The 18,825-nt window shown below is 46.4% G+C and overlaps 1 protein-coding gene across 1 annotated transcript in view; it reads left to right on the top strand.

The window, feature by feature from the left end:
• The window catches only part of LOC311106251 (rho guanine nucleotide exchange factor TIAM1-like), a gene marked incomplete at both ends in the record, with an annotated part of 90,901 nt that overhangs the window by 39,855 nt on the left and 32,221 nt on the right, over nucleotides 1-18,825 (top strand). The window contains 2 exons of the mRNA XM_084148546.1: nucleotides 1-159; nucleotides 4,686-4,786. The exon at nucleotides 1-159 is cut by the window's left edge and continues 54 nt beyond it. Coding sequence (XP_084004672.1) covers nucleotides 1-159; nucleotides 4,686-4,786 — 260 coding nt within the window. The remainder of the gene's footprint in view (nucleotides 160-4,685; nucleotides 4,787-18,825) is intronic.

The raw sequence follows: 18,825 nt of genomic DNA, 5'->3' as shown, positions 1-18,825 counted from the left end.
TGAACTTCTCAGATATGAAGGAGGCGTTCTCCCAGGCCTCCCTGTCCCTGACCGTCAACACTCTGCCCTCTACAGACCGACGCCAGATCTGTTACCTGCCCCCCCGACGCTCTGACGCACAGGATGACCTCTATACTGACATGTTCTCTATGAGCCAGGGTGAGTTACAGTAGACCTCTATACTGACATGTTCTCTATGAGCCAGGGTGAGGTACATTAGACCTCTATACTGACATGTTCTCTATGAGCCAGGGTGAGTTACAGTAGACCTCTATACTGACATGTTCTCAATGAGCCAGGGTGAGTTACAGTAGACCTCTATACTGACATGTTCTCTATGAGCCAGGGTGAGTTACAGTAGACCTCTATACTGACATGTTCTCTATGAGCCAGGGTGAGTTACAGTAGACCTCTATACTGACATGTTCTCTATGAGCCAGGGTGAGTTACAGTAGACCTCTATACTGACATGTTCTCTATGAGCCAGGGTGAGTTACAGTAGACCTCTATACTGACATGTTCTCTATGAGCCAGGGTGAGTTACAGTAGACCTCTATACTGACATGTTCTCTATGAGCCAGGGTGAGTTACAGTAGACCTCTATACTGACATGTTCTCTATGAGCCAGGGTGAGTTACAGTAGACCTCTATATTGACATGTTCTCTATGAGCCAGGGTGAGGTACATTAGACCTCTATACTGACATGTTCTCTATGAGCCAGGGTGAGTTACAGTAGACCTCTATACTGACATGTTCTCTATGAGCCAGGGTGAGTTACAGTAGACCTCTATACTGACATGTTCTCTATGAGCCAGGGTGAGTTACAGTAGACCTCTATACTGACATGTTCTCTATGAGCCAGGGTGAGTTACAGTAGACCTCTATACTGACATGTTCTCTATGAGCCAGGGTGAGTTAGAGTAGACCTCTATACTGACATGTTCACATGAATCATTTGGGAACCTGGTGATATTATTACGCTAGAAGGACAGCTGGTCACCATGGTCTGTCTGATAATAGGGTGGTTTTATTATGCTAGAAGGACAGCTGGTCACCATGGTCTGTCTGATAATAGGGTGGTTTTATTATGCTAGAAGGACAGCTGGTCACCAGGGTCTGTCTGATAATAGGGTGGTTTTATTATGCTAGAAGGACAGCTGGTCACCAGGGTCTGTCTGATAATAGGGTGGTTTTATTATGCTAGAAGGACAGCTGGTCACTATGGTCTGTCTAATAATAGTGTTGTTTTATTATGCTAGAAGGACAGCTGGTCACCATGGTCTGTCTGATAATAGGTTGGTTTTATTACGCTAGAAGGACAGCTGGTCACCATGGTCTGTCTGATAATAGGGTGGTTTTATTACGCTAGAAGGACAGCTGGTCACCAGGGTCTGTCTGATAATAGGGTGGTTTTATTATGCTAGAAGGACAGCTGGTCACCATGGTCTGTCTAATAATAGTGTTGTTTTATTATGCTAGAAGGACAGCTGGTCACCATGGTCTGTCTGATAACAGGTTGGTTTTATTACGCTAGAAGGACAGCTGGTCACCATGGTCTGTCTGATAATAGGGTGGTTTTATTATGCTAGAAGGACAGCTGGTCACCATGGTCTGTCTGATAATAGGGTGGTTTTATTACGCTAGAAGGACAGCTGGTCACCATGGTCTGTCTGATAATAGGGTGGTTTTATTACGCTAGAAGGACAGCTGGTCACCATGGTCTGTCTGATAATAGGGTGGTTTTATTATGCTAGAAGGACAGCTGGTCACCATGGTCTGTCTGATAATAGGGTGATTTTATTACGCTAGAAGGACAGCTGGTCACCATGGTCTGTCTGATAATAGGGTGGTTTTATTACGCTAGAAGGACAGCTGGTCACCATGGTCTGTCTGATAATAGGGTGGTTTTATTACGCTAGAAGGACAGCTGGTCACCATGGTCTGTCTGATAATAGGGTGGTTTTATTACGCTAGAAGGACAGCTGGTCACCATGGTCTGTCTGATAATAGGGTGATTTTATTACGCTAGAAGGACAGCTGGTCACCATGGTCTGTCTGATAATAGGGTGGTTTTATTACGCTAGAAGGACAGCTGGTCACCATGGTCTGTCTGATAATAGGGTGGTTTTATTACGCTAGAAGTACAGCTGGTCACCATGGTCTGTCTGATAATAGGGTGGTTTTATTACGCTAGAAGGACAGCTGGTCACCATGGTCTGTCTGATAATAGGGTGGTTTTATTATGCTAGAAGGACAGCTGGTCACCATGGTCTGTCTGATAATAGGGTGGTTTTATTATGCTAGAAGGACAGCTGGTCACCATGGTCTGTCTGATAATAGGGTCGTTTTATTACGCTAGAAGGACAGCTGGTCACCATGGTCTGTCTGATAATAGGGTGGTTTTATTACGCTAGAAGGACAGCTGGTCACCATGGTCTGTCTGATAATAGGGTGATTTTATTACGCTAGAAGGACAGCTGGTCACCATGGTCTGTCTGATAATAGGGTGGTTTTATTACGCTAGAAGGACAGCTGGTCACCAGGGTCTGTCTGATAATAGGGTGGTTTTATTATGCTAGAAGGACAGCTGGTCACCATGGTCTGTCTAATAATAGTGTTGTTTTATTATGCTAGAAGGACAGCTGGTCACCATGGTCTGTCTGATAATAGGTTTGTTTTATTACGCTAGAAGGACAGCTGGTCACCATGGTCTGTCTGATAATAGGGTGGTTTTATTACGCTAGAAGGACAGCTGGTCACCATGGTCTGTCTGATAATAGGGTGGTTTTATTACGCTAGAAGGACAGCTGGTCACCATGGTCTGTCTGATAATAGGGTAGTTTTATTACGCTAGAAGGACAGCTGGTCACCATGGTCTGTCTGATAATAGGGTGGTTTTATTATGCTAGAAGGACAGCTGGTCACCATGGTCTGTCTGATAATAGGGTGATTTTATTACGCTAGAAGGACAGCTGGTCACCATGGTCTGTCTGATAATAGGGTGGTTTTATTACGCTAGAAGGACAGCTGGTCACCATGGTCTGTCTGATAATAGGGTGGTTTTATTACGCTAGAAGGACAGCTGGTCACCATGGTCTGTCTGATAATAGGGTGGTTTTATTACGCTAGAAGGACAGCTGGTCACCATGGTCTGTCTGATAATAGGGTGGTTTTATTACGCTAGAAGGACAGCTGGTCACCATGGTCTGTCTGATAATAGGGTGATTTAATTACGCTAGAAGGACAGCTGGTCACCATGGTCTGTCTGATAATAGGGTGGTTTTATTACGCTAGAAGGACAGCTGGTCACCATGGTCTGTCTGATAATAGGGTGGTTTTATTACGCTAGAAGGACAGCTGGTCACCATGGTCTGTCTGATAATAGGGTGGTTTTATTATGCTAGAAGTACAGCTGGTCACCATGGTCTGTCTGATAATAGGGTGGTTTTATTACGCTAGAAGGACAGCTGGTCACCATGGTCTGTCTGATAATAGGGTGGTTTTATTATGCTAGAAGGACAGCTGGTCTCCATGGTCTGTCTGATAATAGGGTCGTTTTATTACGCTAGAAGGACAGCTGGTCACCATGGTCTGTCTGATAATAGGGTGGTTTTATTATGCTAGAAGGACAGCTGGTCACAATGGTCTGTCTGATAATAGGGTGGTTTTATTACGCTAAAAGGACAGCTGGTCACCATGGTCTGTCTGATAATAGGGTGGTTTTATTACGCTAGAAGGACAGCTGGTCACCATGGTCTGTCTGATAATAGGGTGGTTTTATTACGCTAGAAGGACAGCTGGTCACCATGGTCTGTCTGATAATAGGGTTGTTTTATTATGCTAGAAGGACAGCTGGTCACCATGGTCTGTCTGATAATAGGGTGGTTTTATTACGCTAGAAGGACAGCTGGTCACCATGGTCTGTCTGATAATAGGGTGGTTTTATTATGCTAGAAGGACAGCTGGTCACAATGGTCTGTCTGATAATAGGGTGGTTTTATTACGCTAGAAGGACAGCTGGTCACCATGGTCTGTCTGATAATAGGGTGGTTTTATTACGCTAGAAGGACAGCTGGTCACCATGGTCTGTCTGATAATAGGGTGGTTTTATTATGCTAGAAGGACAGCTGGTCACCATGGTCTGTCTGATAATAGGGTGGTTTTATTACGCTAGAAGGACAGCTGGTCACCATGGTCTGTCTGATAATAGGGTTGTTTTATTACGCTAGAAGGACAGCTGGTCACCATGGTCTGTCTGATAATAGGGTGGTTTTATTATGCTAGAAGGACAGCTGGTCACCATGGTCTGTCTGATAATAGGGTGGTTTTATTACGCTAGAAGGACAGCTGGTCACCATGGTCTGTCTGATAATAGGGTGGTTTTATTACGCTAGAAGGACAGCTGGTCACCATGGTCTGTCTGATAATAGGGTGATTTTATTACGCTAGAAGGACAGCTGGTCACCATGGTCTGTCTGATAATAGGGTGGTTTTATTACGCTAGAAGGACAGCTGGTCACCATGGTCTGTCTGATAATAGGGTGGTTTTATTACGCTAGAAGGACAGCTGGTCACCATGGTCTGTCTGATAATAGGGTGGTTTTATTATGCTAGAAGGACAGCTGGTCACAATGGTCTGTCTATGTTGTTTATGTTTGTATTGTTAATATTCTTCATGTTCCAGAGGAAATTCTGGATGACGGGGTCGGTCTGGTGCTGGACAGTTCTGGAGACAGCCTGGATGACGACTTTGAGATGTTCAGCGAGGCAGACCAATGCAGAAAGGTAAGGGTCTCATCTCATTCCTGTTGAACATTTTATTCAAGCAGGGAAGTCCCATTGAGACCAACGTCTCTATACCAAGGGAGCCCTGCATCACATGAATGCAGTAAATACAAAGTGCATAATAATGAACCGGTGATACAAACATTTAGTTGATGTGAGTATGTTGACACTGTGGTTCACTGGACGTTGTTCTAGGAGGTCAGCACCAGTGGTTCATCTCTGTGGGTCACTGGACGTTGTTCTAGGAGGTCTCTAGCAGTGGTAAATCTCTGTGGATGTGGGTTGCTTTTTGAGTAGAGTTGATTGGACTCCTTTCATGAATGTCATCTGTAGTGTTGTCTCTTTGGGAACTCTCTCTTTGTCCCTTGCATCCTCCCTTCCATCCTCCCTTCCAGCTTTGTGATATTAAAAACAGAATAATCAGGTGATGTCCCCTCTCTGCACCATATTCTGCACCGTCTGTAATCAGGCGATGTCCCCCTGCACCATATTATGCACCGTCTGTAATCAGGCAATGTCCCCTCTCTGCACCATATTCTGCACCGTCTGTAATCAGGCGATATCCCCTCTCTCTGCACCATATTCTGCACCGTCTGTAATCAAGCGACGTCCCCTCTCTGCACCATATTCGGAATTGTCTGTAATCAGACGACGTCCCCTCTCTTCACCATATTCTGAACTGTCTGTAATCAGGCAACGTCCCCTCTCTGCACCATATTCTGAACTGTCTGTAATCAGGCAACGTCCCCTCTCTGCACCATATTCTGAACTGTCTGTAATCAGGCAACGTCCCCTCTCTGCACCATATTCTGAACTGTCTGTAATCAGGCGATGTCCCCTCTCTGCACCATATTCTGCACCGTCTGTAATCAGGTGATGTCACCTCTCTGCACCATATTCTGAACAGTCTGTAATCAGGCGACGTCCACTCTCTACACCATATTCTGCACCGTCTGTAATCAGGCGACGTCCCCTTCTGCACCATATTCTGCACCGTCTGTAATCAGGCGACGTCCCCTCTCTGTACCATATTCTGCACCGTCTGTAATCAGGCGACGTCCCCTTTCTGCACCAAATTCTGCACCGTCTGTAATCAGGCGACGTCCCCTTTCTGCACCAAATTCTGCACCGTCTGTAATCAGGCGACGTTCCCTTTCTGCACCATATTCTGCACCGTCTGTTATCAGGCGACGTCCCCTTTCTGCACCAAATTCTGCACCGTCTGTAATCAGGCGACGTCCCCTTTCTGCACCAAATTCTGCACCGTCTGTAATCAGGCGACGTTCCCTTTCTGCACCATATTCTGCACCGTCTGTTATCAGGCGACGTCCCCTTTCTGCACCAAATTCTGCACCGTCTGTAATCAGGCGACGTCCCCTTTCTGCACCAAATTCTGCACCGTCTGTAATCAGGCGACGTCCCATCTCTGTACCTTATTCTGCACCATATGTAATCAGGCGACGTCCCCTTTCTGCACCAAATTCTGCACCGTCTGTAATCAGGCGACATCCCCTCTCCACCAAATTCTGAACTGTCTGTAATCAGGCGACGTCTACTCTCTACACCATATTCTGCACCGTCTGTAATCAGGCGACGTCCCCTCTCTGCACCATATTCTGCACCGTCTGTAATCAGACGACGTCCCCTCTCTGTACCATATTCTGCACCGTCTGTAATCAGGCGACGTCCCCTTTCTGCACCAAATTCTGCACCGTCTGTAATCAGGCGACGTCCCCTTTCTGCACCAAATTCTGCACCATCTGTAATCAGGCGACGTCCCCTTTCTGCACCAAATTCTGCACCGTCTGTAATCAGGCGACGTTCCCTTTCTGCACCATATTCTGCACCGTCTGTTATCAGGCGACGTCCCCTTTCTGCACCAAATTCTGCACCGTCTGTAATCAGGCGACGTCCCCTTTCTGCACCAAATTCTGCACCGTCTGTAATCAGGCGACGTCCCATCTCTGTACCTTATTCTGCACCATCTGTAATCAGGCGACGTCCCCTTTCTGCACCAAATTCTGCACCGTCTGTAATCAGGCGACATCCCCTCTCCACCATATTCTGAACTTTCTGTAATCAGGCGACGTCTACTCTCTACACCATATTCTGCACCGTCTGTAATCAGGCGACGTCCCCTCTCTGCACCATATTCTGCACCGTCTGTAATCAGGCGACGTCCCCTCTCTGTACCATATTCTGCATCGTCTGTAATCAGGCGACGTCCCCTTTCTGCACCAAATTCTGCACCGTCTGTAATCAGGCGACGTCCCCTTTCTGCACCAAATTCTGCACCGTCTGTAATCAGGCGACGTTCCCTTTCTGCACCATATTCTGCACCGTCTGTTATCAGGCGACGTCACCTCTCTGCACCATATTCTGCACCATCTGTAATCAGGCGACGTCCCCTTTCTGCACCAAATTCTGCACCGTCTGTAATCAGACCACGTCCCCTTTCTGCACCAAATTCTGCACCGCCTGTAATCAGGAGACGTTCGATGTCCCCTTTCTGCACCAAATTCTGCACCGTCTGTAATCAGGCGACGTCCCCTCTCTGCACCATATTCTGCACCGTCTGTAATCAGGCGACGTCCCCTTTCTGCACCATATTCTGCACCGTCTGTAATCAGGCGACGTCCCCTCTCTGCACCATATTCTGCACCGTCTAATCAGGCGAAGTCCCCTCTCTGTACCTTATTCTGCACCATCTGTAATCAGGCGACGTCCCCTTTCTGCACCAAATTCTGCACCATCTGTAATCAGGCGACGTCCCCTTTCTGCACCAAATTCTGCACCGTCTGTAATCAGGTGACGTTCCCTTTCTGCACCATATTCTGCACCATCTGTAATCAGGCGACGTCCCCTTTCTGCACCAAATTCTGCACCGTCTGTAATCAGACCACGTCCCCTTTCTGCACCAAATTCTGCACCGCCTGTAATCAGGAGACGTTCGATGTCCCCTTTCTGCACCAAATTCTGCACCGTCTGTAATCAGGCGACGTCCCCTCTCTGCACCATATTCTGCACCGTCTGTAATCAGGCGACGTCCCCTTTCTGCACCATATTCTGCACCGTCTGTAATCAGGCGACGTCCCCTCTCTGCACCATATTCTGCACCGTCTAATCAGGCGAAGTCCCCTCTCTGTACCTTATTCTGCACCATCTGTAATCAGGCGACGTCCCCTTTCTGCACCAAATTCTGCACCATCTGTAATCAGGCGACGTCCCCTTTCTGCACCAAATTCTGCACCGTCTGTAATCAGGTGACGTTCCCTTTCTGCACCAAATTCTGCACCCTCTGTTATCAGGCGACGTCCCCTTTCTGCACCAAATTCTGCACCGTCTGTAATCAGGCGACGTCCCCTTTCTGCACCAAATTCTGCACCGTCTGTAATCAGGCGACGTCCCATCTCTGTACCTTATTCTGCACCATCTGTAATCAGGTGATGTCCCCTTTCTGCACCAAATTCTGCACCATCTGTAATCAGGCGACGTCCCCTTTCTGCACCAAATTCTGCACCGTCTGTAATCAGGCGACGTCCCCTCTCTGCACCATATTCTGCACCGTCTGTAATCAGGCGACGTCCCCTTTCTGCACCATATTCTGCACCGTCTGTAATCAGGCGACGTCCCCTCTCTGCACCATATTCTGCACTGTCTGTAATCAGGCGACGTCCCCTCTCTGTACCTTATTCTGCACCATCTGTAATCAGGCGACGTCCCCTTTCTGCACCAAATTCTGCACCGTCTGTAATCAGGCGACGTCCCCTCTCTGCACCATATTCTGCACCGTCTGTAATCAGGCGACTTCCCCTCTCTGTACCTTATTCTGCACCATCTGTAATCAGGCGACGTCCCCTTTCTGCACCAAATTCTGCACCGTCTGTAATCAGGCGACGTCCCCTTTCTGCACCAAATTCTGCACCGTCTGTAATCAGGTGACGTTCCCTTTCTGCACCATATTCTGCACCGTCTGTTATCAGGCGACGTCCCCTTTCTGCACCAAATTCTGCACCGTCTGTAATCAGGCGACGTCCCCTTTCTGCACCAAATTCTGCACCGTCTGTAATCAGGCGACGTCCCCTCTCTGTACCTTATTCTGCACCATCTGTAATCAGGCGACGTCCCCTTTCTGCACCAAATTCTGCACCGTCTGTAATCAGGCGACGTCCCCTCTCTGCACCATATTCTGCACCGTCTGTAATCAGGCGACGTCCCCTTTCTGCACCATATTCTGCACCGTCTGTAATCAGGCGACGTCCCCTCTCTGCACCATATTCTGCACTGTCTGTAATCAGGCGACTTCCCCTCTCTGTACCTTATTCTGCACCATCTGTAATCAGGCGACGTCCCCTTTCTGCACCAAATTCTGCACCGTCTGTAATCAGGCGACGTCCCCTTTCTGCACCAAATTCTGCACCGTCTGTAATCAGGCGACGTCCCCTTTCTGCACCAAATTCTGCACCGTCTGTAATCAGGTGACGTTCTCTTTCTGCACCATATTCTGCACCGTCTGTTATCAGGCGACGTCCCCTTTCTGCACCATATTCTGCACCATCTGTAATCAGGCGACGTCCCCTTTCTGCACCAAATTCTGCACCGTCTGTAATCAGGCGACGTCCCCTTTCTGCACCAAATTCTGCACCGTCTGTAATCAGGCGACGTTCCCTTTCTGCACCATATTCTGCACCGTCTGTTATCAGGCGACGTTCCCTTTCTGCACCAAATTCTGCACCGTCTGTAATCAGGCGACGTCCCCTCTCTGCACCATGTTCTGCATCGTCTGCCACCAGCTCATTGACTCTTGGCTGGAGAATAGAGTAATACAGACATACAGTTTCTTCTTGCCACTCCTAAATAAATGTGCATGATTCAGACTCTCGTTCGTGACCCAATTTTTCCTTTATCTGCGATTGCCAGTTTTACATATGATGCAGAAAGTCCTTACAGAGAATTGGAGCCATTTCAAAGCTTTGAAAATAAATACATCTCCATCATCACATCTAGTTACTTTAGCTGCTCAACACCTTTGTTAATATGTCAGCTTTGGCTACATAGTTGGATGAATCCTCTGTGGACCAGGCATGCTACAGCCAAGGGAATGGAGGAATGGGATGGAGGAATGGGATGGAGGGGAGGAATGGGATGGAGGGGAGGGATGGAGGAATGGGATGGAGGAATGGGATGGAGGGGAGGGATGGAGGAATGGGATGGAGGAATGGGCTTCTGTTTGAAGGGAAGGGCAGAGCAGAGGGAGAGAAATTGGTGACCCTTTGATTAGGCCTGTCTGTATTCTAATTGCTTGATTATAATTATGAATGGTGATTAAGATCGTTTAATGGAGGCGGTGTTCGTTATACTTGTTATAAACTCAGGAGAATAACTCCCTCATAAATTAACAGACTGAATAAACTCATCAGGGTGAACTAACCAAGCCTGCATGCCATAGAATAGCAGGGCTGTGTCCCAAATATCACCCGATTCCCTACATAGTGTACTGGGCTCAGGTCAAAAGTACTGCCCCATATAGGGAATAGGGTGCCATTTGGGACTTTACCCAGGAGTAGCTGATAGCGTTGTAGCTGCATAGCATAAAATGGCAGGGGCAGTTTACACAGAAACATATGGATACAGGCTAGGCTAGATAATTAGAATGCAGAAGAAGTGGTATGTAGCTACATTTAGGTTCCACCTGAAAGTCTAGTGTCTAACTGACACCTGCTGTAGTTCATACTTCCTCTCATTGGTCAGTATTTTCACTGCATCTCTCTGTCTCTGTGTCTCTGTCTCTGTCTCTGTCTCTGTCTGTCTCTCTCTCTCTCTCTCTCGCTCTCTCTCAAATCTAATTTTATTGGTCACATACACGTGTTTAGCAGATGTAGCGAAATGCTTGTGTTTCTAGCTCCAACAGTGCAGTATATCTAACAAGTAATATCTAAGAATTTCACAACATATACCCAATGACCCAGTGATTTCTAATCTAAGTATATAGGCAGCAGCCTCTAATGTGTTAGTGATGGCTATTTAACAGTCTGATGGCCTTGAGATAGAAGCTGTTTTTCAGTCTCTCGGTCCCAGCTTTGAAGCACCCGTACTGACCTCGCCTTCTGGATGATAGCGGGGTGAACAGGCAGTGACTCGGGTGGTTGATGTCCTGGAGGGCTGGTAGTTTGTCCCCGGTGATGCGTTGGGCAGACCGCACCACCCTCTGGAGAGCCCTGCGGTTGCGGGCGGTGCAGTTGCCGTACCAGGCGGTGATACAGCCCGACAAGATGCTCTCAATTGTGCATCTGTGAAAGTTTGTGAGGGTTTTAGGTGCCAAGCCAAATGTCTTCAGCCTCCTGAGGTTGAAGAGGCGCTGTTGCGCCTTCTTCACCACATTGTCTGTGGGTGGACCATTTTAGTTTGTCAGTGATGTGTACGCCGAGGAACTTGAAGCTTTCCACCTTCTCCACTGCGGTCCCGTCGATGTGGATAGGGGCATGCTCCCTCTGCTGTTTCCTGAAGTCCACGATCAGCTCCTTCGTTTTGTTGACGTTGAGTGAGAGGTTATTTCCCTGGCACCACACTCCCAGAGCCTTCACCTCCTCCCTGAATCTGTTTCGTCATTGTTGGTAATCAAGCCTACTACCTTGTGTCGTCTGCAAACTTGATGATTTAGTTGGAGGGGTGCTTGGCCACGCAGTGAACAGGGAGTACAGGAGGGGGCTGAGCACGCACCCTTGTGGGGCCCCAGTGTTGAGGATCAGCGAAGTGGAGGTGTTGTTTCCTACCTTCACCACCTGGGGGCGACCCATCAGGAAGTCCAGGACCCAGTTTCACAGGGCGGGGTTCAGACCCAGGGCCTCGAGTTTAATGATGAGCTTGGCGGGTACTATGGTGTTGAATGCTGAGCTATAGTCAATGAACAGCATTCTTACATAGGGCAGTGTGCAGTACTGTGGAATGCAGAGTTAGGTTTTCGCCAGGCATTACTGGAACCATGTCGTCCAAAAAGTTATACTTTTGAATCATCTGTCCATAGAACATTCTTCCAAGAGTCTTGATGATCATCCAGGTGTTTTTTGGACGAGATGGGTCCCATTATGCCTGGCGAAAATCAAACACTGCATTCCACAGTAAGAACATCATACCAAAGGTCAAGCATGGTGGTGGTGGTGGTGTGATGGTTTGGGGATGCTTTGCTGCCTCAGGACCTGGACGACTTGCCTTAATAGAAGGAACCATGAATTCTGCTCTGTATCAGAGAATTCTACAGGAGAATGTCAGACCATCCGTCTGTGAGCTGAAGCTGAAGCGCAGCTGGGTCATGCAGCAAGACAATGATCCAAAACACACAATCAAGTCTACATGAAAATTGCTAAAAAAGCAACAAATTGGAAGTTTTGGAATGGCCTAGTCAAAGTCCAGACCTAATCCCAATTGAGATGTTCTGGCAGGACTTGAAACGAGCAGTTCATGCTTGAAAATCCACACGTCACTGAGTTAAAGCAGTTCTGCATGGAAGAGTGGGCCAAAATTCCTCCACAGCGACGTGAGAGACTGATCAACAACTACAGGAAGCATTTGGTTGGAGTCATTGCAGCTAAAGGTGGCACAACCAGTTATTGAGCGTAAGGGGGCAATTACTTTTTCACACAGGGGAATTGGGTGTTTCATAACTTTGTTTATGAAATAAATATGTAATTGTTTTGTTATTTGTTCACTTATGTTCCCTTTATCTAATATTAGGTTTTGGTTGAAGATCTGATAACATTCATTGTCACAAATATGCAAAAGTAGAGAAAATTAGAAAGGGGGCAAATACTTTTTCATAGCACTGTACATACAGAATAATACGAAATGCTATGAGATCAGGTTGCAGCAGTGTGCAGTCAAAAGAAAACGAAATGCTTGCTAAATTGGTTAACTACTTGATTAAATGAGTCTGTTTTCAACAAATCAACTGTTTTTAGAATATTTTAACCAAGCAAGAGAAATAAACTTGCAATCACTACTGAGTGAATGAACAAAATTGAAAGGAACGCTTCCAGACATTTAAAATCATCAGTTGAAGTCAAGGCGTTAAGAACATGATTCATAGTGTAAGTGTTGGAGTTCCCACCTGTGGATCAGAACATTGCCAGAACATTGCCAGAACATTGCCAGAAAATTGCCAGAACATTGCCAGAACATTGCCAGAACATTGCCAGAACATTGCCCCCAAGCCATAAGACTCCTGAACAGCTAATCATGGCTACCCGGACTATTTGCACTGCCCCCCCACCCCATCCTTTTTACGCTGCTGCTACTCTGTTAATTATTTATGCATAGTCACTTTAACTCTACCCACATGTACATATTACTTCAACTACCTCAACTAGCCGGTGACCCCGCACATTGACTCCGGTAACCCCCTGTATATATAGCCTCCCTACTGTTCTTTTATTTTACTTCTGCTCTTTTTTTCTCAACACTTTTTTTGTTGTTGTTGTTATATTTTACTTTTTTATTAAAAAATAAATGCACTGTTGGTTAAGGGCTGTAAGTAAGCATTTCACTGTAACGTCTGCACCTGTTGTATTCGGCGCATGTGGCCAATAACGTCTGATTCTTTATTATTATTTGATTATTATTTGATTTGATTGCGGGTTCACCTCCTGGAGGAGATATTTTGACCATTGTTTCGTTTGATCGTTTTGTCCCTCCCTCCACACACATACTTATTGTAATGTATTAGTTGGCTCTTAAAAGAGCCTTTGGGTTCATGGAGTGGCAGCCAAGTGACACTGAGTGTTGAAAGTTTGAGGTACCGCGAAGGAAAGATAGTCATGACGTGCGTTGACATGTTGCAATTGATGGTGGAATAACCAATCACGATGAGGCATCGCCAGCTGTGAGCTCTACAGCACACTTCAGACGACCAACGGTGAATCAAATGTTGCAAAGGTAAAACATTTGATATCATTTTCGCCTGGCACAATCAATTTGACTACATTACATTTTTGTCTAATATGTTGGCATCCGTAACCTTCTCTTTTTATTTACCAATGCAGTAATGTGATATAGGCGTTTTGCACTGAATCATACATTATTGTGGTCCTCTGTAGCTCAGCTGGTAGAGCACGGCGCTTGTAACGCCAGGGTAGTGGGTTCGATCCCCGGGACCACCCCCATACACAAAAAATGTATGCACACATGACTGTAAGTCGCTTTGGATAAAAGCGTCTGCTAAATGGCATATTATTATATTATATTATAATGGATTAATATAATATTACTGTTTATATCCACACAGTCATCACTTCCGTTAAACAGCTCTAAATCGCTTTGGCACAGTAGGCATCAAGTTACTTGCCGATTAATGTTGCATAAAACGTTTGAAAAGTCTATTATTTTTTCAGTTGGCCAATTTATAGGCATGACCAGTTTAGGCATCTTTTTTAACAACGTGATATTCTGCTTGAAATAACATGAGGTAGGTTAATGAAATAATCGGAAGAGAAATATGTGATTATTTATTAGCCTAGTGGTTATAAGTATTTAGGCATATATATCATGTGAACTAGGCCTTGTGAAATCATTGTCAAAAGCGCAAGAGGCACTGTTGCGTGTAGGTCAAGATTATTTATTGGTGGATCATATAGAAATATCAAAACATTCTTTCAACTCCAAAGCAGTTGCCTGTCTATGGTGCAGGAACCACTGACTCACTGCCTTTTTTTCTATTATCAACACACCTGCTGGTAACTCTTAACTGGGTAGGACAGCTCATGAGGTGTCCTAAATATCTGTCTACCAGGTGGGACTATTGTGGCTAAAGAGGCGTCATGCGTAGCTTTTATTTTTACCCAAAAGAGTAGGAGTAAAATGTCTATTCTCAGCACTTACGACCAATTGTCTACCAATCCAGGCTCTGTCGTAGCCGGCCGTGACCGGGAGACCCATGGGGCGGCGCACAATTGGCCCAGCGTCGTCCAGGGTAGGGGAGGGAATGGCAGGCAGGGATGTTGGTAGAGCATGGCGTTTGCAACGCCAGGGTTGTGGGTTCGATTCCCGCCGGGGGCCAGTATGAAAAAAAAAATATATATATATATATGTATGCACTCACTAACTGTAAGTCGCTCTGGATAAGAGCGTCTGCTAAATGACTAAAATGTAAATGTAATGGAACTCTGAGACGCTTTGTGGATACGGGCCAAGCGCTCAGACTCTCAAGGAAGAGGTCGTTGCCCTCATCCGTGAGATGCACGACATCCCTACGGTACTGCCCAGGGACACAGTGCTTTATGGCAGAGTGGTGGATTGTGGGCATGCGCCTGTCACGGAGAAATTCAAACACCAGCTGCTTGACAGAACGCCGGGCCATCTCTATGGGCTTGTTGATGTCCTCCTCCCACTGGGCCATCTCTATGGGCTTGTTGATGTCCTCCTCCCACTGGGCCATCTCTATGGGCTTGTTGATGTCCTTGTCCCACTGGGCCATCTTTATGGGCTTGTTGATGTCCTCCTCCCACTGGGCCATCTCTATGGGCTTGTTGATGTCCTCGTCCCACTGGGCCATCTCTATGGGCTTGTTGATGTCCTCATCCCACTGGAACGTCCAACTCCTCCACTGTGTGATGTCAGAGTAGGCCACCGTTGTCCCGGGGAACATTCTGATGACAACCTCCAAATCAGCTCTCATCTGACGCACCAGGGCTGTCCCCAGGGCTGTCCCCAGGGCTGTCCCCAGGGCTGTCCCCAAGTCGTTTCCACCGAGGTGGATGACTATGATATATTCACGATCACACCTCACCTTGGCGAGAGATAATATTTCAGAACCCTTCCATTGAGAACAGCTCACACTCCTGTAGTCATCCAGCCAGCTACATTGTGTAATCTCACCTGTAGTCATCTAGCCAGCTACATTGTGTAATCTCACCTGTAGTCATCTAGCCAGCTACATTGTGTAATCTCACCTGTAGTCATCTAGCCAGCTACATTGTGTAATCTCACCTGTAGTCATATAGCCAGCTACATTGTGTAATCTCTCTTGTAGTCATCTAGCCAGCTACATTGTGTAATCTCACCTGTAGTCATCTAGCCAGCTACATTGTGTAATCTCACCTGTAGTCATCTAGCCAGCTACATTGTGTAATCTCTCCTGTAGTCATCTAGCCAGCTACATTGTGTAATCTCTCCTGTAGTCATCTAGCCAGCTACATTGTGTAATCTCTCCTGTAGTCATCTAGCCAGCTACATTGTGTAATCTCTCCTGTAGTCATCTAGCCAGCTACATTGTGTAATCTCTCCTGTAGTCATCTAGTCAGCTACGTTGTGTAATCTCTCCTGTAGTCATCTAGCCAGCTACGTTGTGTAATCTCTCCTGTAGTCATCTAGCCAGCTACATTGTGTAATCTCTCCTGTAGTCATCTAGCCAGCTACGTTGTGTAATCTCTCCTGTAGTCATCTAGCCAGCTACATTGTGTAATCTCACCTGTAGTCATCTAGCCAGCTACATTGTGTAATCTCACCTGTAGTCATCTAGCCAGCTACATTGTGTAATCTCACCTGTAGTCATCTAGCCAGCTACATTGTGTAATCTCACCTGTAGTCATCTAGCCAGCTACATTGTGTAATCTCTCCTGTAGTCATCTAGCCAGCTACATTGTGTAATCTCACCTGTAGTCATCTAGCCAGCTACATTGTGTAATCTCACCTGTAGTCATCTAGCCAGCTACATTGTGTAATCTCACCTGTAGTCATCTAGCCAGCTACATTGTGTAATCTCACCTGTAGTCATCTAGCCAGCTACATTGTGTAATCTCTCCTGTAGTCATCTAGCCAGCTACATTGTGTAATCTCTCCTGTAGTCATCTAGCCAGCTACATTGTGTAATCTCTCCTGTAGTCATCTAGCCAGCTACGTTGTGTAATCTCTCCTGTAGTCATCTAGCCAGCTACATTGTGTAATCTCTCCTGTAGTCATCTAGTCAGCTACGTTGTGTAATCTCTCCTGTAGTCATCTAGCCAGCTACATTGTGTAATCTCTCCTGTAGTCATCTAGCCAGCTACGTTGTGTAATCTCTCCTGTAGTCATCTAGCCAGCTACATTGTGTAATCTCTCCTGTAGTCATCTAGCCAGCTACATTGTGTAATCTCACCTGTAGTCATCTAGCCAGCTACATTGTGTAATCTCACCTGTAGTCATCTAGCCAGCTACATTGTGTAATCTCACCTGTAGTCATCTAGCCAGCTACTTCGTGTAATCTCTCCTGTAGTCATCTAGCCAGCTACATTGTGTAATCTCTCCTGTAGTCATCTAGCCAGCTACGTTGTGTAATCTCTCCTGTAGTCATCTAGCCAGCTACGTTGTGTAATCTCTCCTGTAGTCATCTAGCCAGCTACGTTGTGTAATCTCTCCTGTAGTCATCTAGCCAGCTACGTTGTGTAATCTCTCCTGTAGTCATCTAGCCAGCTACGTTGTGTAATCTCTCCTGTAGTCATCTAGCCAGCTACATTGTGTAATCTCTCCTGTAGTCATCTAGCCAGCTACATTGTGTAATCTCTCTTGTAGTCATCTAGCCAGCTACATTGTGTAAACACTCCTGTAGTCATCTAGCCAGCTACATTGTGTAAACACTCCTGTAGTCATCTAGCCATATACATTGTGTAAACACTCATGTAGTCATCTAGCCAGCTACATTGTGTAAACACTCCTGTAGTCATCTAGCCAGCTACATTGTGTAAACACTCCTGTAGTCATCTAGCCAGCTACATTGTGTAGTCTCTCCTGTAGTCAGTTCTTGTGCTGACGTTGCTTCCAGAGGCAGTTTGGAACTCAGTAGTGAGTGTTGCAACCAAGGACAGACAGTTTTTGACGTGCCGACTTGTTGGAAAGGTGGCATCCTATGACGGTGCCACGTTGAAAGTCACTGAGCACTTCATTAAGGCTATTCTACTGCCAATGTTTGTCTATGGAGATTGCATGGCGGTGTGCTCGATTTTATACACCTCTCTGCAACGGGTGTGGCTGAAATAGCCGAATCCACTAATTTGAAGGGCTGTCCACATACTTTCGTATTTATAGTGTAGTTTGAATTACAACAGCAACATAGCTACCGTAGTAGGTCAAAGCTGTGTGCTGGGAAACCTTGCTAGAGCATGGGTGGAGGAGGCATTGTGGTGCTCATGTGAATTTCCTTTATTTTTCCGCTTTAGACCAACGCCTATTCTCACTTAAAACATCGTTTTTTGTTTTTAATATACCTTCCTGTTTGGTTGCCTAGTCTGCTATCACGGTTGGATCCCACGGGTGCCGTTTGGGACGGGCCTTACATGTTTGGGACGGGCCTTACCTGATTGAGACGGGCCTTACGTGTTTGAGACGGGCCTTACATGTTTGGGACGGGCCTTACCTGTTTGGGACGGGCCTTACATGACATACAGCCATTGAGAATCATAATTTCACATACAGGTATTTTACGTGTCAGTACTTCACCTCTCTTGGACCATCATTTCACATACAGGTATTTTACGTGTCGGTCCTTCACCTCATGGGAAAATCAAAAGAAATCAGCCAAGACCTCCGATTATTTTTTTTGGGGACCTCCACAATTCTGGTTCATCTTTGGGAGCAATTTCCAAATGCCTGAAGGTACCACGTTCATCTGTACGCAAGTATAAACACCATGGGACCACGCAGCCGTCATACCGCTCAGGAAGGAGACGTGTTCTGTCTCCTAGAGATGAACGTACTTTGTTGCGAAAAGTGCAAATCAATCCCAGACAATGTTAACATATGTTTCCCATGCCAATAAAGCCCTTCAATTGAAATTGAAATTGAATTGAGAGAGCAACAATGTAGGAGAGAGGGAGAGAGAGAGAGAGACACAGAGTTGGAGAGAGAGAGAGCCACAGAGTTGGAGGGAGAGAGAGAGAGAGAGAGAGAGAGAGAGAGAGAGAGAGAGAGAGAGAGAGAGAGAGAGAGAGAGAGAGAGAGAGAGACAGAGAGAGAGACAGAGACAGAGACAGAGACAGAGACAGAGACAGAGACAGAGACAGAGACAGAGACAGAGA

This window comes from Coregonus lavaretus (genome assembly GCF_964263955.1).
Source record: "Coregonus lavaretus genome assembly, chromosome: 30".
Classification (NCBI taxonomy): Eukaryota; Metazoa; Chordata; class Actinopteri; order Salmoniformes; family Salmonidae; genus Coregonus; species Coregonus lavaretus.
The sequence above is the reverse complement of the archived record's forward strand: the minus strand, read 5'-3'. Positions and strand labels throughout refer to the sequence as shown.